This window comes from Tachyglossus aculeatus, chromosome 4 (genome assembly GCF_015852505.1).
Source record: "Tachyglossus aculeatus isolate mTacAcu1 chromosome 4, mTacAcu1.pri, whole genome shotgun sequence".
NCBI lineage: Eukaryota > Metazoa > Chordata > Mammalia > Monotremata > Tachyglossidae > Tachyglossus > Tachyglossus aculeatus.
The window spans coordinates 6,449,066-6,471,955 of NC_052069.1; the positions used below are offsets into that span (position 1 = coordinate 6,449,066).

General features: G+C 45.2%; 1 protein-coding gene across 4 annotated transcripts in view; it reads right to left on the minus strand.

Moving 5' to 3' along the window:
- Positions 1-22,890, minus strand: part of SORCS2 (sortilin related VPS10 domain containing receptor 2) — a 1,193,773-nt gene that overhangs the window by 129,314 nt on the left and 1,041,569 nt on the right. For all 4 annotated transcript variants that reach the window (XM_038745537.1, XM_038745536.1, XM_038745535.1 and 1 more), the window contains exons 12-13: positions 14,730-14,806; positions 7,466-7,557 (exon numbers count right to left, since the gene is read on the minus strand). In XM_038745537.1, coding sequence (XP_038601465.1) covers positions 7,466-7,557; positions 14,730-14,806 — 169 coding nt within the window. The remainder of the gene's footprint in view (positions 1-7,465; positions 7,558-14,729; positions 14,807-22,890) is intronic.

Sequence of the window (22,890 nt, forward strand, 5' to 3'; positions counted from 1 at the left end):
CTTAGAATAGTGTTTGACACATAGCTAGTGCATAACAAATACAAAATTTGTTAAAGTCGTTAAATATAAAATTGTTAAACAGATCTTTAGTTGGTTTTCTCTCAATTATTTAATAATAATAATAATAATAATAATAACAATAATAGTTCTTCTTAAGTGCTTACTATGTGCCAAGCATTGCTCTAAACACAGGGGTAGATACAAGGTAATCATCATCAATCATATTTATTGAGCGCTTACTGTGTGCAGAGCACTGCACTAAGCACTTGGGAAGTACAAGTTTGCAACATATAGAGACAGTCCCTACCCAACAATGGGCTCACAGTCTAAAAGGGGGAGAATAATGATGGCATTTGTTAAGTGGTTACTATGTGCAAAGCACTGTTCTAATCAGGTTGTTGCACATGAGACTCACAGTCTTAGAACAGTGCTTGGCACATAGTAAGTGCTTAACAAATACCATTATTATTATTATTATTATTAATCGCCATTTTCCAGATGAGGTAACTGGGGCTCAGAGAGGTTAACTGGCTTGCCCAAGGTCACACAGCATTGTGAGCTTGTTGTTGGGTAGGGATTGTCTCTATCTGTTGCCGAATGTACTTTCCAAGTACCTAGTACAGTGCTGTGCACACATTAAGTGCTCAATAAATATGACTGAATGAATGAACAAGTGGTGGAGGTGGAATTAGAACCCATGGCTTTTGACTCCCAAGCCACTAAGCCATGCTGCGACTCCTTAATGAAAGGATGTCGGTAATGGGGTCTTTTAGAATGAGTCTGGAACAAAGAGACACAGGTTCTAATCCCGGCTCTGCCACTTGTCTGCTGTGTGACTGTGGGCAAGCCACTTAACCTCTCTGTGCCCCAGTTACCTCACCTCTAAAATGGGGATGGATAATAATAATAATAATAAAAGTATTTGTTAAATGTTTACTATGTGCCAAGCACTATACTCAGTGCTTGAGTGGATACAAGCAAATTGGGTTTGACACAGTCTCTATCCCACATGCAGTTCACAATCTCAATCCCTATTTTACAGATGAGGTAACTGAGGCTCAGAGAAGAGAAGTGACTTGCCCAAGGCTACATAGGTGACACGTATCCTTCTGACCTTCAGGTCTGTTCTCTGTCCACTAAACCAAGCCGCTCTGATTTAGACCGTGAGCCCTATGTGAGACAGGGATTGTGTCCATCCTGATTATCCTGTATCTACCCCAGTGCTTAGAGCAGTGCTTAACTCATAGTAAGTGCTAAACAAATACCATATTTTTATAAACGTCTTCCCACTGTTCTCTAGTTGGTTTTCCTCTCAATGACTTAATGAAAAGAGGGAAGTAGTGGAGTCTTTTAGAATGAGATGGGGATTATTTCATTCATTCATTCATTCAATCGTATTTATTGAGTGCCTACTGTGTGCAGAACACTGTACTAAGCTCTTTGATCCAGGTTCTAATCCTAGCTCTGTCATGAACCTGCTGAAGGCTCAGAATCAAGTCTCTTAATGTCAGTGGCCCTTAGTTTTCCCATCTGTAAAATGGGGATCACCACTCTCGCTGCTCCCTGCTTTTCTTGGATTTTTTTTTAATGGCATTTATTAAGTACTTACTTCGTGCCAGGCCCTATACTAAGCATTGGGGTAAATACAAGGTAACTGCATTGGACACAGTCCCTGTCCCTCATTGGGCTCACACTCTTCATCCCCATTTTAAAGGTGAGCAAACTGAGGCACAGAGAAGTGAAGTGCCTATCCCAAGGTCACATATCAGACAAGTTGGCAGAGCTGGAATTAGAACTCAGGTCCTCATGACATCCAGGCCCAGGCTCTTTCCACTAGGCCACACTGCTTCTTGCAGAGGAGTGAAATATGTTAGATGATGTTGAAAGTGCTTTGGAAAAATAAAAATCATTCTGAGTTATTATTATTATAATCATTATTAATAATGAGATTTCATTATGCACCATAAACTTTACTTGGGACTTAAATCTCATGTTCAGACACGCTTCAAAATCCATTAGGAATCAGACTCAATGGGTCCACTCTCTCTCAGCCAAGTTGGATCTATCAAAAATATTCCTGTGCTTCAGGTGAATTACCAAATGCTGAGGTCCAAATCTTTTAAGGCTCGGGACCCTTCAAAGGATTTCTAAGACACCAAAAGGCATGGAACAAAACACACTTCAGCTGAAATCTATACAAGCCGCCCACAGGCTCATCTATTGACTTCTCTCTCTCTCTCTCTCTCTCTCTCTGGTCTGGGCTTTTAAGTTCCCCCTCTCTCCCTCTCAGTCTTGTCTGAAACTCTGCCCTGAAAACCATGTAGCTCTAATGCTCTCATTTATATTATTCAAAGAGGTTTTCTGCTCGTCTTTCTTCAAATCTCATCTCTACTTTCCTCTTATTCTCTTACTTTTCTTTCACTTCGTCTCTTCCTCTACTCTTCATAAACTTGTCACTCCTTCCCTCTCTTCCTCCCACCCTCCCTCTTTCCCTTTCTCTCTCCCTCTTTTCTTCCTTCCCTCCCTCTCTTCCTCCCTATTTTCTTCCTTATCTCTCCCTCCCTCTTCTTTCTCCCTCTTTTCCCTCTCTCTCCCTCTTCTTCTCCCCTCCCTCTTCCATTTTAGCACTTAGTACAGTGCCTGGCCCATAGTAAGCGCTTAACAGATACCAAAATTATTATTATCTTCTCTCTCTCCCCCTCTTCATTCATTCATTCATTCATTCATTCATTCAATCGTATTTTTTGAGTGCTTACTGTGTGCAGAACACTGTAGTAAGCACTTGGGAAGTACAAATTGGCAACATATAGAGACGGTCCCTACACAACAACCGGCTCACAGTCGAGAAGGGGCAGACAGACAAAAAAAACAAAACATGTGGACAGGTGTCAAGTCATCATAACAAACAGAATTAAAGCTAAATGCACATCATTAACACAATAAATAGAATAGTAGATATGTACAGGTAAAATAAATAGAGTAATAAATCTTTACAAACATATATACAGATGCTGTGGGGAGGGGAAGGAGGTAGGGCAGGGGGGATGGGGAGGAGGAGAGGAAAAAGGGGGCTCAGTCTGGGAAGGCCTCTTGGAGGAGGTGAGCTCTCAGTAAGAGAGCTCTTGTCCCTCTTGCCCTCCCTAGGTCTCCCTCCTTCCTCTCAATCAGTTGATCAATAACCGATGGTATTTATTAAGTGCTTACAGTGTACAGAGCACTGTACTAAGCACTTGGGAGTGTAAAATATGAGTTGGTTGACCTGTTCCCTGCTTACAAGGAGCTTACAGTCTAAAGGAGGAGTTTATGGTCTAGTTTTCTTTCTTCCTCCCTTGTCCTCTTTTTCTGTCCCTCTCCTCTCCACCTTTCCTCATAGATAGTAGCAATAGCAATAATGATATTTATTAAGCACTTACTATGAGCCAAGCACTCTTCTAAGTGCTGGGGGCGATACAAGGTAATCAAGTTGTCCCAGGTGGGCTCACAGTCTTTATCCCCATTTTAAAGATGACATAAGTGAGGCACGGAGAAGTTAAGTGACTTGCCCAAAGTCACGCAGCTGATAAGAGAAGCAGTGTGGCTCAGTGGAAAGAGCACGGGCTTTGGAGTCAGTGGTCATGGGTTCAAATCCCAGCTCTGCCAATTGTCAGCTGTGTGACTTTGGGCAAGTCACTTAACTTCTCTGCCCGCCACCTAAAACTCAACATGTCCAAGACTGAACTCCTTGTCTTCCCTCCCAAACCCTGCCCTCTCCCTGACTTTCCCATCTCTGTTGACGGCACTACCATCCTTCCCGTATCACAAGCCCGCAACCTGGGTGTCATTCTCGACTCCACTCTCTCATTCACCCCTCACATCCAAGCCGTCACCAAAACCTACCGGTCTCAGCTCTGCAACATTGCCAAGATCCGCCCTTTCCTCTCCATCCAAACCGCTACCCTGCTCGTTCAAGCTCTCATCCTATCCCGTTTGGACTACTGCATCAGCCTTCTCTCTGATCTCCCATCCTCCTGTCTCTCCCCACTTCAATCCATACTTCATGCTGCTGCCCGGATTGTCTTTGTCCAGAAATGCTCTGGGCATGTTACTCCCCTCCTCAAAAATCTCCAGTGGCTACCAATCAATCTGCGCATTGGGCAGAAACTCCTCACCCTGGGCTTCAAGGCTGTCCATCCCCTTGCCCCCTCCTACCTCACTTCCCTTCTCTCCTTGTCCAGCCCAGCCCGCACCCTCTGCTCCTCTGCCGCCAATCTCCTCACCGTTAGGCCTCGTTCTCGCCTGTCCCGCTGTCGACCCCGGGCCCACGTCCTCCCCGGGGCCCGGAATGCCCTCCCTCTGCCCATCCGCCAAGCTAGCTCTCTTCCTCCCTTCAAGGCCCTACTGAGAGCTCACCTCCTCCAGGAGGCCTTCCCAGACTGAGCCCCTTCCTTCCTCTCCCCCTCGTCCCCCTCTCCATTCCCCCCATCTTACCTCCTTCCCTTCCCCACAGCACCTGTATATATGTATCTATGTTTGGACATATTTATTACTCTATTTATTTATTTATTTTGCTTGTACATATCTATTCTATTTATTTTATTTTGTTAGTATGTTTGGTTTTGTTCTCTGTCTCCCCCTTTTAGACTGTGAGCCCACTGTTGGGTAGGGACTGTCTCTATATGTTGCCAACCTGTACTTCCCAAGCGCTTAGTACAGTGCTCTGCACACAGTAAGTGCTCAATAAATACGATTGATTGATTGATTGATTGATTGATTCTCTGGGCCTCAGTTACCTCATCTGTAAAATGGGGATTGACTGTGAGCCCCCCATGTGACAATGTGATCACCTTGTAACCTTCCCAGTGCTTAGAACAGTGCTTTGCAAATCGTAAGTGCTTAATAAATGCCATTATTATTATTATTATTCTAAGTGGCAGAGACAGGAATAGAGAAGCAGCATTGCTCAGTGGAAACAGCACGGGCTTTGGAGTCAGAGGTCATGGGTTCAAATCCTGGCTCTACCAATTGTCAGATGTGTGTCTTTGGACACGTTACTTAGCTTCTCTGTGCCTCAGTTACCTTATCTGTAAAATGGGGATTAAGACTGTGAGCTCACTGTGGGACAACCTGATCACCTTCTAACCTACCCAATCAATCAATCAATCAATCATATTTATTGAGCGCTTACTGTGTGCAGAGCACTATACTAAGTGTTTGGGAAGTACAAGTTGGCAACATATAGAGACAGTCCCTACCCAACAGTGGGCTCACAGTCTAGAAGAGGGAGACAGGGAACAAAACCAAACATATTAACAAAATAAAATAAGTAGAATAGATATGTACAAGTAAAATAAATGAATAAATAGAGTAATAAATACATACAAACATATATACATATATACAGGTGCTGTGGGGAAGGGAAGGAGGTAAGACGGGGGGATGGAGAGGGGGACGAGGGGGAGAGGAAGGAGGGGGCTCAGTGTGGGAAGGCCTCCTGGAGGAGGTGAGCTCTCAGTAGGGCCTTGAAGGGAGGAAGAGAGTTAGCTTGGCGGATGGGCAGAGGGACGTTTAGAACAGTGTTTTGCACACAGTAAGCACTTAATAAATGCCATCATTATTATTATTAGAACCCACGCCTCTGACTCCCAAGCACAGGCTCTTTCCAATAAGCCATTCTGCTTCTCTCACAGAACCAGAGGGACAAATGAGCCTGGATGAGAGAGGTTGTTGACAGCATGTGAATCAACATTTCAACCACGAGGGCTTGTGTGATTCCTCTGGGAATATCTTATCTCCATTATGATCAATCAATCTATCTACTGTGTTGCGTGCATCCAGTATGCAGAGCACCGAACTCAGTTCTTGGGAGAGTACGAAATCACTGAGCTGGTAGACAGGTTCCTGGCCCACAGCGAACTTCTATTCTACAGACAGATATATAAATGCATAAATTGCAGATATGTACATAAGGGCTGTGGGGCTGAGAGGGGGATGAACAAAGGGAGCAAATCAGGGTGATGCAGAAGGGAGTGGGAGAAGAGGAAAGGAGGGCTTAGTCAGGGAAGGCCTCTTGGAGGAGATGGGCCTTCTGTAAGGCTTTGAAGATGGGGAGAATCATTGTCTGTCAGATTTGAGGAGGGAGGATCTTCCAGGCCAGAGGCAGGATTCATTCATTCATTCATTCAATTCATTCACTCATATTTATTGAGTGCTTACTGGGTGCAGAGCACTGTACTAAGCACTTGGGAAGTACAAGTCGGCAACATATAGTGACGGTCCCTACCCAACAACAGGCTCACAGTCTAGAAGGGGGAGACAGACAACAAAACAAAACATGTAGACAGGTTTACAGTGGGTGAGAGATCAATGGCAGTAAATGAGGTGGACGTGCAGGGGGAAGGGTGGCATTAGAGAAGCAAAGCATGCGTGCTGGCTTGGAGTTTAGACTGTGAGCCCACTGTTGGGTAGGGACTGTCTCTATACGTTGCCAATTTGTACTTCCCAAGCGCTTAGTACAGTGTTCTGCACACAGTAAGCGCTCAATAAATACGATTGATGATGACGATGATGAGTAGGACAGTAGGAAGGTGAGATAAGAGGGGGTGAGGTGATGGAGAGCTTTAAAGCAAATGATGAGGAGTTTTCTTTGATATGGAGGTGGATGGGCAAATACGGGAGGTTTTTGAAGAGTGGGGAAACATGGCCAGAACATTTTTGTAGAACAGTGAGTGAGGAGGGACAGGAAAGGGCAGGAGTGAGAAGGGACAGGAAAGGGCAGGGATTTTAACTAGTGGGTTGAGCTTTCCGGCAGCAGGGAACTCTGGGAAAGTTGGCTGACATGAGCACCTCTCAGTCATCATCACCTGATTTGCTTGTATCCACCCCAGCGCTTAGTCCAGTGCCTGGCACACAATAAGCGCTTAACAATTACCATAAACATCATCATCACCTGGTGGGAAAACAGGACCAACTTGGGGGAAACTGGGGCAGGAGGAGGGGTGGCAGCAGGGCCGCATCCGTGCATTTTGGAGGCAACCCTAGACTGTAAGCTCGCTGTGGGCAGGGAATGTGTCTGTTGTATTTTAATGATAATAATAATAACAATAATAATGATAGCATTTATTAAGCACTTACTATGTGCCAAGCACTGTTCTAAGCGCTGGGGAGGTTACAAGGTGATCAGGTTGTCCCATGGGGAGCTCACAGACTTAATCCCCATTTCACAGATGAGGTAACTGAGGCCCAGACAAGTTAAGTGACTTGCCCCAAATCACACAGCTATCAAGTGGTGGAGTCAGGATTTGAACCCACGATCTCGGACTCCAAAGTCTGGGCTCTTTCCACTGAGCCACGCTGTTTACTCTCCCAAACTCTTAGTACAGTGCTTTGCACACAGTAAGCTCTCAACAGATTTGATTGAATGAATGGATGAATGGAATACAATTCACTTTCCATTGACCGGGCCGGCTCTAAGAGGCAGAAATCTTACTTGAGTATTTTCAGGGGGATAGAGGTGTCCTTGATGGCCACAATCACCCCTCCGTGGTCCAGGTACAGAATGTGATGTTCTTCTTCGAACACCTGAAAACAAACCAGATACGTTCAATCAGAAGCAGCAGCCAGAAATATGCTTGGAACCCAAAAGAGTTTTCTTTTCTTTTTTTAAAAAAAAGTGGTATTTTTTAAGCAACAGGGACTTGTATCTATTCCAGCACTTCAAAATCATTCAGGCAATGTTTCCCCACTTCTCAAGAAATTCCAGGGGTTGCCCATCCACCTCTGCATCAAACAAAAACTCCTCACCAGAGGCTGTAAAGCCCTCCATCACCTTGCCCCCTCCAACCTTACCTGGCTACTCTCCTATTAATAATAATAATGGTATTTGTTAAGCACTTACTACATGCAAAGCACTGTTCTAAGCGCTGGGTGGATACAAGGTGATCAGGTTGTCCCGCATGGGGCTCACAATCTTTTGCCCCATTTTACAGATGAGGCAACTGAGGCACAGAGAAGTCAAGAGATTTGCCCAAAGTCACACAGCCGATAAGTGGCGGAGCCGGGATTAGAACCCATGACCTCTGATTCCCAAGCCTGGGCTCTTTCCACTGAGTCACGCTGCTTCTCTAATCCATTACAATCCAGCCCACACACTTAATTCCTCTGATGCTAACCTTCTCACTTTACCTCCCTCTCATCTATCTCGCCGCCGACCACCCGCCCACATCCTTCCTGTGGCATGAAATGCCCTCCCTCCTCATATCAAACAGATAATTGCTCTCTCCCACTTTAAAACGTTATTGAAGGCCCATCTCCTCCAGGAAGCCTTCCCTGACTAAATCCTCTTCTCCCACTCCCTTCTACGCTGCTCTCACCTGCTCCTTCCTTCATCCTCCCTCCCATCCCCACAGCACAGATGTATACAGCTGTCATTGTTTAATTCATTTTTAAAAATGTATCTATTAATTTATTCATTTATATTAATGTCTGTCTTCCTCTCTAGACTATGAGCTCAATGTGGGCAGGAATGTGTCAGTTTGTTATTATATTGTCCTCTCCCAAGCACTTAGTACATTCATTCATTCATCCAATCAAATCTATTGAGTGCTTACTGTGTGCAGAGCACTGTACTAAGCGCTGGGAAAGTACAATTCAGCAATAAAGACGGACAATCCCTGCCCATACTAGGCTCACAGTCTAGAAGGGGGGAGACAGACATCAAAAGAAGTGAACAGATATCAATATAAAAAATAGAATTATATATACATACATACACATCAAAACAAGTAAACAGGCATCAATATGAATAAAAAGAATTATAGATTTGTACGTATTATACGTAAGTGTTGTGGGGAGTGCTCTGCACACAGTGAGTGCTCAATAAATACAATTGATTGATTGACTGATTGAGTGGAGAGGTAGGGAAGAGCCATTTTATAGATGAGGTAAATCTCATCTGATGAGACAAGGTAATTTCCAATTTATAGATGATGTAAATTGTGGCCCAGAGAAGTGACTTGCCTAAGTCAATCAATCAATTAATTGTATTTATTGAGCGCTTACTGTGTGCAGAGCACTGTACTAAGCGCTTGGGAAGCACAAGTTGGCAACACATAGAGACTGTCCCTACCCAACAGTGGGCTCACAGTCTAGAAAGTCACTTCAGGGTGGCCTGGAGGATAGAGCCCAGGAAACAAGGTCATGGATTCTAATCCTGGTTCTGCCACTTGTCTGCTGTGTGTGAACTTGAGCAAGTTACTTCACTTCTCTGTGCCTCAGTTACCTCATTGGTAAAAGAGAGATGAAGACTATGAGCCCCACATGTGACAGGGACTGTGTCCAACCCGATTTGCTTGTATCTACCCCAGTGCTGAGTGCAGTTTCTGACACAGAGTAAGCACTTAACAAATACCTCATTTATTATTATTATTATTATTAATAGGACCTGGGTTCTAATCCCAGCTGTACCACTTGTCACCTGTGTGACTTTGGGCAAGTCCCTTAACTTCTGTGTGCCTTGATTACCTCATCTCTGAAATAGGGATTACATCTTCCATTTTAGACCGTGAGATCCCTTGGGATTGTCCCTGTCTCCCATGGGACTCCCAGTCTCAATCCCCATTTTACAGATGAGGTAACTGAGGCTCAGGGAAAGGAAGTGACTTGCCCGAGGTCACACAGCAGACAAGTGATGGAGCTGGGAGTAGAACCCAGGTCCTTCTTGCTCCCAGGCCTGTGCTCTATCCACTGGGCCACACTACTTCCAATGGATTGGGTTCCCAGAGTTCAGGTTGACATCAATCCCTGGCTCTTCACCAGGTGGGTTTGCCAAAAAGTCAAACCAGTCAACGGTGGCAGGACGTGTTCTAGCAGTGAAATCTTCTAATTAATTGTCTAAATAACCACCCCACGGGGAACTTTCTGCACCCTGCTGACATTTTGTTTTTTTGTCCCATTAAATGTATAAAGGCAACATCATCGTCAACCACAAGACCTTAGATCACTTTGAATTATGAGCCACCAAAGGGATGGAGCAATTTTTGTTGATACGTAACCCGCTCTTTGGTCAACCCAGTGAAGATTTAATGAGATGCTGCCAAGCAGTGGGGGACATTTTAATTAAAAGAAAGCATCAGAACCACTTTTTTGTTTTTTACTAGTGGGGAACCGAGGGGTGGTGACTGTTGAAAAATGATCTCAAGCGTGATGGGCTGAATCTCAAAGAATTAATCTAAGTGTAGAAGCAGAAATTGTATTTATCGAGCAACCAGAGGGGCTCTGTACTGAGCTTCTGGGAAAGTGTGATAGAAAAAAAGTCCTACAATCCCTGTCCTCCGCTATTATTGTGCAGCGGTAGCAGTAAAAATAATAATGTGGTATTTGTTAAGTGCTGTATGCTAAGCACCGTACTAAGCAACAGGGTAGTTATAAGGTAATCAGGAAGTACACAGTCCCTGTCCCACAAAAGGCTCACAGTCCAAGTAGTAGGGAGAACAGTTATTGAGTACCCATTTTACAGATGATAAAATGAGGCCCAGAGAAGTGAAGTGACTTGACTAAGGTCGCACAACAGCAACGTGGCAGAGGCAGGATTAGAACCCAAGTGTCTTGACCATCAAGGCTTGTGCCCTTTCCACTAGGCCACACTGCTTCTCCTCCGTGCTCTGGTGGAACAGTAGTAGCATTTATTGAGTACCCATTTGGCTTAAGGCATTTATTAAACACTGAGGAAATCCAAAACACAGAGGAGAGACAGTTCACGCCACAAGGAGTTTACGTATGAACAGGTGAGATGGTTGTTAATACGTTTATAAAAAGACTAGTCAAAATAAATTATTGGGAGCGTACGGTGGACCAGGATTCTAATCCCGGCAGCGCCACATGTTCTGCTATGTGACCTTGGGCAAGTCGCTTCACTTCTCTGTGCCTCAGTTACCTCAACTGTAAAATGAGGATTAAGACTGTGAGTCCCATGTGGGACAGGGACTTAGGGACCTGATTGCCTTGTATCTACTCTAGCACGTAGAATAGTGCTAGGCACCTAAAAAGCACTAGACAAATACTACAATCATTATTATTATAGCTAGAAATGGCTGATGGGTTTATTCGGCTTAGAGAATTAATCGGGTACTTAACCCCATAAATGCATACGTGGAGACAGTATCTAAAGAAGCACTGAGGCCTATGAAGACCTGACAGAGCCTTGGCCTGGGAATCAGAAGGTCATGGGTTCTAATCCCGCCTCTGCCACTTGTCTGCTGTATGACCTTAGGCAATCAATCAATCATCATCATCATCATCAATCGTATTTATTGAGCGCTTACTGTGTGCAGAGCACTGTACTAAGTACTTGGGAAATACAAGTTGGCAACATATAGAGATGGCCCCTACCCTTCCTCACAGCACCTGTATATATGTATATATGTTTGAACATACTTATTACTCTATTTATTTATTTATTTTACTTGTTCATATCTTTTCGATTTATTTTATTTTGTTACTATGTTTGGTTTTGTTCTCTGTCTCCCCCTTTTAGACTGTGAGCCCGCTGTTGGGTAGGGACTGTCTCTATGTGTTGCCAACTTGTACTTCCCAAGCGCTTAGTACAGTGCTCTGCATACAGTAAGCGCTCAATAAATACGATTGATTGATTGATTGATATGGACGTACGTGCTGTGGGGCTGGGAGGGGGATGACAAAGGGAGCAAGTCAGGGAGAGGAAGAAGGGAGTGGGAGATGAGGAAAAGTGCAGCTTAGTCTGGAAAGGGCTCTTGGAGGAGATGGGCCTTCAGCAAGGCTTTGAAATGGAGGAGAAAGTCATTGTCTGTTGGATTTGAGGAGGGAGGGTGTGCCAGGACAGAGGGAGGATGTGGGCCAGGGGTCGGTGGTGAGACAGGCGAGATGGAGGGACTGAGAGTAAATTGGAATGAGGGGAGTGAAGTGTGTGGGCTGAGTTGTAGAAGAAGAGAAGCAAGGTGAGGTAAGAATCAATCAATCAATCAATCAATCATATTTATTGAGCGCTTACTGTGTGCAGAGCTCTGTACTAAGCACTTGGGAAGTACAAGTCGGCAACATCTAGAGACAGTCCCTACCCAACAGCGGGCTCACAGTCTAGAAGGGGGAGACAGAGAACAAAACCAAACATACTAACAAAATAAAATAGAATAGATATGTACAAGTAAGATAAATAAATAGAGTAATAAATATGTACAAATATACATGCATGTATACAGGTGCTGTGGGGAAGGGAAGGAGATAAGATGGGGGGGATGGAGAGGGGGACGAGGGGGAGAGGAAGGAAGGGGCTCAGTATGGGAAGAAGGGGCAGGGTAGCAGATAGCTTTAAATCCAATGGTGAGGAGTTTTCTGTTGGATGCCCAGGTGGATGGGCAACCACTGGACATTCGAGGAGCAACATGGCACAGTGGATAGAGCATGGTATGGAGTCAAAAGGTCATAGGTTCTAATCCCGGCTTGGCCACTTGTCATCTATGTGACTTTGGGCAAGCCACTTCACTTCTCTGAGCCTCAGTTACCTCACCTGTAAAATGGGGATTGAGATTGTGAGCCCCACGTGGGACAGAGACTGTTTCCAACCGGATTTGCTTGTATCAACCCCAGCGCTTAGTAGAGTGCCTGGCATACAGTTAAGCTCTTAACAAATACCATCATCATCATCATCATCACTGAGGAGAGGGGTGACATGTCCAGAATGTCTTTGCGGAGAAATGATCTCGGCAGGAGAGTGAAATATGGATTGGTGTGGAGAAAGAGAGGAGGCGGGGAGGACAGCAAGAAGGCTGATGCAGAAGCAGCGTGGCTCAGTGAAAAGAGCATGGGCTTTGGAGTTAGAGGTTGTGGGTTCAAATCCTGGCTCCTCCACTTGTCAGCTGCATGACTCTGGGCAAGTCATGTAACTTCTCTGTGCCTCAGTTACCTCATCTGTAAAATGGGGATTGATTGTGAACCCCACGTGGGACAACTTGATCACCTTGTATCCTCCCCAGCGCTTATATGGGTGCTCATAGTAAGCACTTAAGAAATGCCATCACTATTATTATTATTATCTGAGTGTCTACGCTGATGACACCCAGATCTCTACGCTGATGACACCCAGATCTCCATCTCTGCCCCTGCTCTCTCCCCCTCTCTCCAAGCTCGCATCTCCTCCTGCCTTCAGGACATCTCCATTTGGATGTCTGCCCGCCACCTAAAGCTCAACATGTCGAAGACTGAACTCCTTGTCTTCCCTCCCAAACCTTGTCCCCTCCCTGACTTTCCCATCTCTGTTGATGGCACTGCCATCCTTCCCGTCTCAAAAGCCCGCAACCTTGGTGTCATCCTCGACTCCGCGCTCTCGTTCACCCCTCACATCCGAGCCGTCACCAAAACCTGCCGGTCTCAGCTCCACAACATTGCCAAGATCCACCCTTTCCCCTCCATCCCAACCGCTACCCTGCTCGTTCAAGCTCTCATCCTAGCCCGTCTGGACTACTGCATCAGCCTTCTCTCTGGTCTCCCATCCTCGTGTCTCTCTCCACTTCAATCCATACTTCATGCTGCTGCCCGGATTTTCTTTGTCCAGAAACGCTCTGGGCATATTACTCCCCTCCTCAAAAATCTCCAGTGGCTACCAATCAATCTGCCCATCAGACAGAAACTCCTCACCCTCAGCTTCAAGGCTGTCCATCACCTCACCCCCTCCTACCTCACCTCCTTTCTCTCCTTCTACAGCCCACCCCACACCCTCCGCTCCTCCGCCGCTAATCTCCTCACCGTACCTCGCTCTCGCCTGTCCCACCATCGACCCCTGGCCCACGTCATCCCCCGGGCCTGGAATGGCCTCCCTCTGCCCATCCGCCAAGCTAGCTCTCTTCCTCCCTTCAAGGCCCTGCTGAGAGCTCACCTCCTCCAGGAGGCCTTCCCAGACTGAGCCCCTTCCTTCCTCTCCCCCTCATCCCTCTCTCCATCCCCCCATCTTACCTCATTACCTTCCTCACAGCACCTGTATATATGTATATATGTTTGTACATATTTATTACTCTATTTATTTATTCATTTATTTTATTTGTACATATCTATTCTATTTATTTTATTTTGTTTGTATGTTTGGTTTGTTCTCTGTCTCCCCCTTTTAGACTGTGAGCCCACTGTTGTGTAGGGACTGTCTCTATATGTTGCCAATTTGTACTTCCCAAGCGCTTAGTACAGTGCTCTGCACATAGTAAGTGCTCAATAAATACGATTGATGATGATGATGATGATGATGATGATGATTATTCTTAATCCAGGCGGGGTAGGATGAGAGGTTGGATTAACGTGGTAGCAGTTTGACTGGAGAAGAAAGGGAAGATTTTAGCGATGTTGTGGAGGTGGGACCAGCAGGATTTGGTGACGGATTGAATATGTGGGTTGAATGAGAGAGAGGAGTCAAGGATAATGCCAAGGTTACGGGCTTGTGAGACATGAAGGATGGTGGTGCCATCTGCAGTAATGGGAAAATCAGGGGGAGGACGTGTTTGAGTGGGAAAATAAAGAGAGTTTTGCCAGGATTCCCAGATTTCTGGTAGTATACTGGTCCAGCTAACTTACCTATCTCCAGACATTGCCACAGTTAGATGGGATGTACATTTTGCTTGCACTCACGCACACACACATACACCACTGTCTTGCAGGTCTTTGGAGCAGGACTTTGGGATCTTTTGCCCAGATCTCCCCAAATTTCTGGGAGCATCCTGGTTCAACTAATTTACCTGTCTCCAGCTATTTCCGCAGTCAGAGGTGATGTACATTTCTTCTTTATACTCCACCAGTTGAGAACCCAGGTTACCTGGACAAAACATAAAGTCGCAGATGTCGAAGGTTAATAATAGTAATAATGATGGCTTTTGTTAAGCTCTTACTATGGGCCAAGCACCGTTCTAAGTGCTGGGAGAGATACAAGGTGATCAGGTTGTCCCGTGAGGGGCTCACAGTCTTAATCCTCATTTTACAGATGAGGTAACTGAGGTACAGAGAAGTGAAGTGACTTGCCCAAAGTCACACAGCTGACAAGTGGAGGAGGCAGGGTTAGGACTTATTACCTCTGACTGCCAAGCCTGTGCTCTTTCCACTAAAGTCACGCTGCTTCTCTGTATCCCCAGTTACTTGGGGAGATGTTGGATTTCCACACTTTTATTGATCACACTATCCATCACTAGTATTTATTGATCACTTATTCCATATAGAGCACTGTAGTTAGTGTAGCCCTAGTGAAAAAAAGAGAGGCCTGAGAGCCGGGAGACCTGGATTCTAATCCTGACTCCGCCACTTATCCACTATGTGACTGTGGGCAAGTCACTTCACTTCTCTGGGCCTCAGTTCCCTCATCTGTAAAATGGGGATTAAGACTGTGAGCCCCCCGTGGGACAACCCGATCTCCTTGTAATCTCCCTTAGTACAGTGCTTTGCACATAGCTTACTATGTAAGCGCTTAATAAATGCCATTAAAAAATATTAATAGTATTTGTTAAGCGCTTACTGTTTGCCAAGCATTCTATTTAATGCTAGGGTGGATACAAGCAAATCGGATTGGACAAAGTCCCTGTCCCATGTGGGGCTCACACTTTTAATCCCTATTTTACAAATGAGGTAACTGAGGGATAGAGAAGTAAAATAACTTGCACAAGGTCACTCAGCAGACAAGTGGCAGAATGAGGATTAGAACCCATTAGAGAAGCAGCGTGGCTCAGTGGCAAGAGCCCGGGCTTTGGAGTCAGAGGTCATGGGTTCAAATCCTTGCTCCACCAACTGTCAGCTGTGTGACTTTGGGCAAGTCACTGAACTTCTCTGGGCCTCCGTTCCGCCTTCTGTAAAATGGGGATTAAGACTGTGAGCCCTCCGTGGGACAACCTGATCACTTTGTAACCTCCCCAGAGCTTAGAACAGTGCTTTGTACTTTGCAAGTGCTTAATAAATGTCATCATTATTATTATGACCACTCAGTGCCATGGCCAGGCACTTAGAATAGTGCCTGGCACATAGTAAACACTTAATATCATTTGAAACAAACAAACAAACAACAACAAAATAAACCAACTAATGCTAAGCTCCTTCTCTAGACTGTAAGTTCCTTGTGGGCTGGGAACATATCTACCAACTCCGTTATATTATACTCTACCAAGCGCTTATATAATGTGTAAGCATTCAGCATGGCCTAGTGGCAGGAGTACGGGCTTGGAAGTCCGAGGTTATGGGTTCTAATCCCGACTCCACCACTAGTCTGCTCTGTGATCTCGGGCAAGTCACTTAACTTCTCTGGGCCTCAGTTACCTCATCTGTCAAATGTAGCTTGAGACTGTGAGCCCCACGTGGGACAACCTGATTAGCTTGTATCTCACCCAGCACTTAGAACAGTGCTTGGCACATAGCAAGCACTTAACAAATACAGGCTTGGGAGTCAGAGGTTATGGTTTCCTCAAAAATCTCCAGTGGCTACCAATCAACCTATGCATCAGGCAAAAACTCCTCACCCTTGGCTTCAAGACTCTCCATCCCCTCGTCCCCTCCTACCTCACCTCCCTTCTCTCCTTCTCCAGCCCAGCCCGCACCCTCCGCTCCTCTGCCGCTAATCTCCTCACCGTTAGGCCTTGTTCTCGCCTGTCCCGCCATCGACCCCCGGCCCACGTCCTCCCCCTGGCCTGGAATGCCCTCCCTCTGCTCATCCGCCAAGTTAGCTCTCTTCCTCCCTTCAAAGCCCTACTGAGAGCTCACCTCCTCCAAGAGGGCTTCCCAGACTGAGCCCCCTCCTTCCTCTCCCCCTCCCCATCGCCCCCGCCTTACCTCCTTCCCCTCCCTACAGCACCTGTATATATGTATATGTTTGTACATAGTTATTACTCTATTTTATTTGTACACATTTATTCTATTTATTTTACTTTTGTTAATATGTTTTATTTTGTTCTCTGTCTCCCCTTTCTAGACTGTGAGCCCACTGTTGGGTAGGGACCATCTCTATACGTTGCCAACTTGTACTTCCCAAGCGCTTAGTACAGTGCTCTGCACACAGTAAGCACTCAATAAATATGACTGAATGAATGAATGAATGAATGAATGAAATACCATAATAATAATAGTATACTATATACAATTGATATATCCAACTGATATGATAGAATTCATAGACACCAACCCTGCCCTCAAGGAGCTCAAAATCGAGGAAGGAAGACAGATACTAAAATAAATTACAGGTAGGTTTCTCCTTCTATCTCTCTCACTGGGATTTATCAAGTGCTCACTGCAGGCAGAACACTATTCGACTTGTCTTATGCTGTGAAGTCATCTCCGACCCATAGTGACACCATGGACACATCTCTCCCAGAACGCTCTTATCTCCATCTCCAATCGTTCTGGTAGTGGATCTACAGAGTTTTCTTGGTAAAAATAAGAAAGTGGTTGACCATTGCCTCCTTCCATGCATCAACTAGAGTCTCCGCCCTTGACTCCCTTCTGTGCCGCTGCTACCCAGCATCATCATCATCATCATCAATCGTATTTATTGAGCGCTTACTATGTGCAGAGCACTGTACTAAGCGCTTGGGAAGTACAAATTGGCAACATATACAGTCCCTACCCAACAGTGGGTTCACAGTCTAAAAGGGGAAGACAGAGAACAAAACCAAACATACTAACAAAATAAAATAAATAGAATAGATATGTACAAGTAAAATAAATAAATAAATAGGGTAATAATAAATAAATAGAGTAATAATAAATAAATAGAGTAATAGCATGGGACCATACAGTTGGTAGATACGATCCCTACCCGTGAAAAGCTTCCAACCCAGAGCGGGAAACAACACAATGCTAAGTTATGCGTTTTTTTTTCCTACTCTGTTGCTTCTTCCTATCAGTAATGTATTTTTGCTTCTCTATCTCCTGTTAGACTGTACTTCCTTTGAAGTCAAAGATTATTAGAGTCTACCTACTCTCCTTTGAACCTGGTAAAGTGTTCTGCACATCGTAGGTGCTCAATAAATGCTTGTCTTATGCTGTCGAGTTGTGTCTGACCCGTAGCGACTTCATGGACACTTCTGTCCCAAAAGGCCCCACTCTCTATCTGCGGCCACTGGTAGTGGATCCACAGTGTTTTCTTGGTCAAAAATCCACAACTGGTTGATTATTGCTTTCTTCCGTTCAAACTTAAGTCTCCGCCCTCGATGCTCTCATATCCTGCTGCTGCTCAGCACTGGTTTTACTAAGAATAATTCATTCATTTATTCATTCAATCATGTTTATTAAGCGCTTACTGTATGCAGAGCATTGTACTAAGCACTTAGCAAAGTTCAATACAATAATAAACAGTGACAATCCCAATTATGGTATTTGTTAAGCACTTACTATATGCCAGGCATTGAACTGCATGGGTGGGTACAAGCAAATCAAGTAGGACATATTCCCTGTCCCATGCGGGGCTCACAGTCTCAATCCCCACTTTACAGATGAGGTAACTGAGGCCCAGAGAAGCAAAATAATTTGCCCAAGGTCACACAGCAGACTAGTGGTGGAGCTCGGATTAGAACCCATGACCTTCTAGCTACCAGGCCCATGCTCTAGCCACTAGGCCATGCTGCTTCTTAAGGTCTTGGTACAGTGTTCTGTTCAGGGTAAGTGTTTAATAAATATCAGTGATTGATTATGTACTACCTGTATATATGTATATATGTTTGTAGATATTTATTACTCTATTTATTTATTTATTTATTTTACTTGTACATATCTATTCTATTTATTTTATTTTGTTTGTTTGGTTTTGTTCTCTGTCTCCCCCTTTTAGACTGTGAGCCCACTGTTGGGTAGGGACTGTCTCTATATGTTGCCAACTTGTACTTCCCAAGCGCTTAGTACAGTGCTCTGAACACAGTAAGCGCTCAATAAATACGATTGATTGATTGATCGATTGACCACTTGATTGCCTGCAGGGGCATTATCTATCTGTGACATGAATTGCGCTGAGATGAGCTATGTTACACTTAGCGGTGTCCCCTTCTAGACTGTGAGCCCACTGCTGGGTAGGGACCGTCTCTATATGTTGCCAACTTGTACTTCCCAAGCGCTTAGTACAGTGCTCTGCACACAGTAAGCGCTCAATAAATATGATTGAATGAATGAATGAGTGAAAGCATGCTCGAGCTCTCTCTACATTGGTGCTGGGACAGGTACAGGAGAAGCCTTGTGGCTCAGTGGATGGAGCACGGGCCTGGGAGACAGAAGGACCTGGGTTCTAATCCCGCCTCCACCACAGAGTCACATTCGCAGATGAGTTACCTGAGGCAAAGAGAAGCTAAGTGACTTGCCCCATATCACATAGTAGACAAGCAGGGGTTTAGAACCCAGGTCAATCAATTAATCAGTCAATGGTATATAATGCACTCTTACTTTATGCAGAGCACTGTACATAGCGTTTAGGAGAGTACAATTTACCAGAATTAGCAGACACGTTCCCTGCCCATAATTAGCTTCCAGTCTTAGTGTGGGAGACAGATCAATCAATCAATCAATCGTATTTATTGAGCACTTACTGTGTGCAGAGCACTGTACTAAGCGCTTGGGAAGTACAAGTTGGCAAAACATAGAGACGGTCCCTACCCAACAGCGGGCTCACAGTCTAGAAGGGGGAGACAGAGAACAAAACCAGACATACTAACAAAATAAAATAAATAGAATAGATATGTACAAGTAAGATAAATAAATAGAGTAATAAATATGTACAAACATATATACATATATACAGGTGCTGTGGGGAAGGGAAGGAGGTAAGATGGGGGGATGGAGAGGGGGAGGAGGGGGAGAGGAAGGAAGGGGCTCAGTCTGGGAAGGCCTCCTGGAGGAGGTGAGCTCTCAGTAGGGCCTTGAAGGGAGGAAGAGAGTTAGCTTGGCGGATGGGCAGAGGGAAGGGCATTCCAGGCAGATACTAATATGAACAATTAGGTGATTTATGATATATAATTTAAAGATATTAAAGATACTTCTGAGTCCCAGGCCCTTGCTCTACACACTAGGCCATACTGCTTCCTCGCTTGCTCACTGTGTGACCTTGGGGAAGTCACTTAACTGCCCTATGCTTCAGTTTCCTCATCTGTAAATTGGGAATTCAAATCCTGTTCTTCCTCCCACTTGGGCTGTGAGCCTATTGTGGGTCGGGGATTGTGTCTGACTGATTATACTGTATCTACCCCAACAGTGTATGATGCATAATCAGTGCTTAACAAATATCATAATAGTTATTATCACCACTATTATTCCATTATTATTGTTATTATTTTTGACTGTGAGCTTGTTTTTTTAATGGCATTTATTAAGCACTTACTATGTGCAAAGCACTGTTCTAAGCGCTGGGGAGGTTACAAGGTGATCAGGTTGTCCCACGGGGGGCTAACAGTCTTAATCCCCATTTTACAGATGAGGTAACTGAGGAACAGAGAATGAAGTGACTTGCCCAAAGTCACACAGCTGACAATTGGTGGAGCTGGGATTTGAACCCATGACCTCTGACTCCAAAGCCCGGGCTCTTTCCACTGAACCACGTTGTTGTGGGCAGGGAATGTGTCTGTTCTATTCTAAGTCTATTCTAAGACTGTGAGCCCCACGTAGGACAACCTGATAACCTTGTATCTACCCCAGTGCTTAGAACAGTGCTTGGCACATAGTAAGCACTAAACAAAGACCATCATCATCATCATCATCGTCATCATCATCATCATCATTCTACTTGCCCAAGCCTTTAATACAGTGCTTTGCACACAGGAAGCGCTCGATAAACACAATTGAATGAATGAATGGATAATTCAGGCAAAAAATTGCTTGTTCTATATAAATTTAAACCAATCCATAGTATTTACTGAGCACCTACTAAGCACTTGAAAGAGTAGAGTAGAGTTAGATCCCACCAACTGTCCTTAGGGAGTGTACAGAATAGAGCACGGAGACAGTTTACAGAGGAAGAGAAAGACAAAATTGATATGTCTGTCTCTGAAAACTCAAGGTCAGGAACCACATCTTCTCCTTTCCTTCTATATTCACTAATCTCTGCACAAGAAGAAGCAGCGTGGACTAATGGAAAGAGCCCGGGCCTAGGATTCAGAAGACCTGGGTTCTAATCTCAGCTCTTGCCTGCTTAACATTGGCTTTAAAGTACTCAATCCCCTCACTGCTCTCCTATTCCAACTCAGCCCTCACACTTGCTTCCACTAATGCCAACCTACTCAGTGTACTTCCATCTCATCTATCTCACCCCCGACCTCTCACTCGTGATCTGCCTCTGGCCTGGAACGCCCTCCCTCCTCATATCCAACAGGCAATTTACTCTCCCCGCCATCAAAGCCTTTCTGAAGGCCCAGCTCCTCCACGAGGCCTTCCCTAAGCCCTCCTTTCCTCTCATCCCCCTCCCTTCTGCGTCACCCTGCCTTGCTCCCTTTATTCATCGCCCCTCCCAGCCCTACATCACTTACATCCATATCTGTCACTGAGTTATTCATATTAGTATCTGTAAGTTCGTTGTGCTCTGGGAAAGTGTTTATTGTTGAATTGTACTCTCCCCAGAGCTTAGTACAGTGCTCTGCACACAGTAGCCACTCAACAAATATGACTGACTGATTGTGTGACCTTGAACATGTCTCTCAATTTTTCATTGCCTCACAGTTGTCTCAACTGCAAAATGGGGAATCAATACCCGTTCTCCCCTCTACTTAGGTGGTGAGTCTCATATGGAACCTGATTAGCTTATTTCTCCCCCAGCACTTAGTACAGTGCTTGGCACATAAACGCTTATCATTCATTCATTTATTCAATCATATTTATTGAGTGTTTACTGTGTGCAGAGCACTGTACTAAGCGCTTGGGAAGTACAAGTTGGCAACATATAGAGACGGTCCCTACCCAACAACGGGCTCATAGTCTAGAAGGGGGAGACAGTCAACAAAACATATTAACAAAATAAAATAAATAGAATAGTAAATATGTACAAGTAAAATAAATAGAGCAATAAATATGTACAAACTGATATACAGGTGCTGTGGGGAGGGGAAGGAGGTAGGGCAGGCAGATGGGGAGGGGGAGAGGAAGGAGGGGGTTCAGTGTGGGAAGGCCTCCTGGAGGAGGTGAGCTCTCAGTAGGGCTTTGAAAGGAGGAAGAGAGCTAGCTTGGCGGATGTGCGGAGGGAGGGCATTTCAGGCCAGGGGGAGGATGTGGGCTGGGGGTCGACGGCAGGACAGGCGAGAACAAGGCCCAGTGAGGAGGTTAGCAGCAGAGGAGCGGAGAGTGTGGGCTGGGCTGGAGAAGGAAAGAAGGGAGGTGAGGTAGGAGGGGGCGAGGTGATGGGCAGCCATGAAGCCGAGGGTGAGGAGTTTTTGCCTGATGCGTAGGTTGACTGGCAGCCACTGAAGATTTTTGAGGAGGGGAGTAACATGCCCAGATCATTTCTGCACAAAGATGATCTGGGCAGCGGCGTGAATTATAGGCTGAAGTGGGGAGAGACAGCAGGATGGGAGATCAGAGAGCAGGCTGATGCAGTAATCCACTCGGGATAGGATGAGAGATTGTACCAGCAGGGTGGTGGTTTGGATGGAGAGGAAAGGGCAGATCTTGGCAATGTTGCGGAGGTGAGAGTGGCAGTTTTTGGTGATGGATCAGATGTGAGGGGTCAACAAGAGAGCAGAGTCGACGATGACACCAAGGTTGCGGGATTGTGAGATGGGAAGAATGGTAGTGCCGTCTACAGTGATGGGAAAGTCAGGGAGAAGGCAGGGTTTCAGAAGGAAGATAAGGAAGATAATGTATCAAATACCACCATCAACACTGATTATGAAGCCGATAGGGGAAAATGAAGATTAAAAAAAAACCCAAACCACCAGGAATTTGCCTAAATTCCACCTTTCA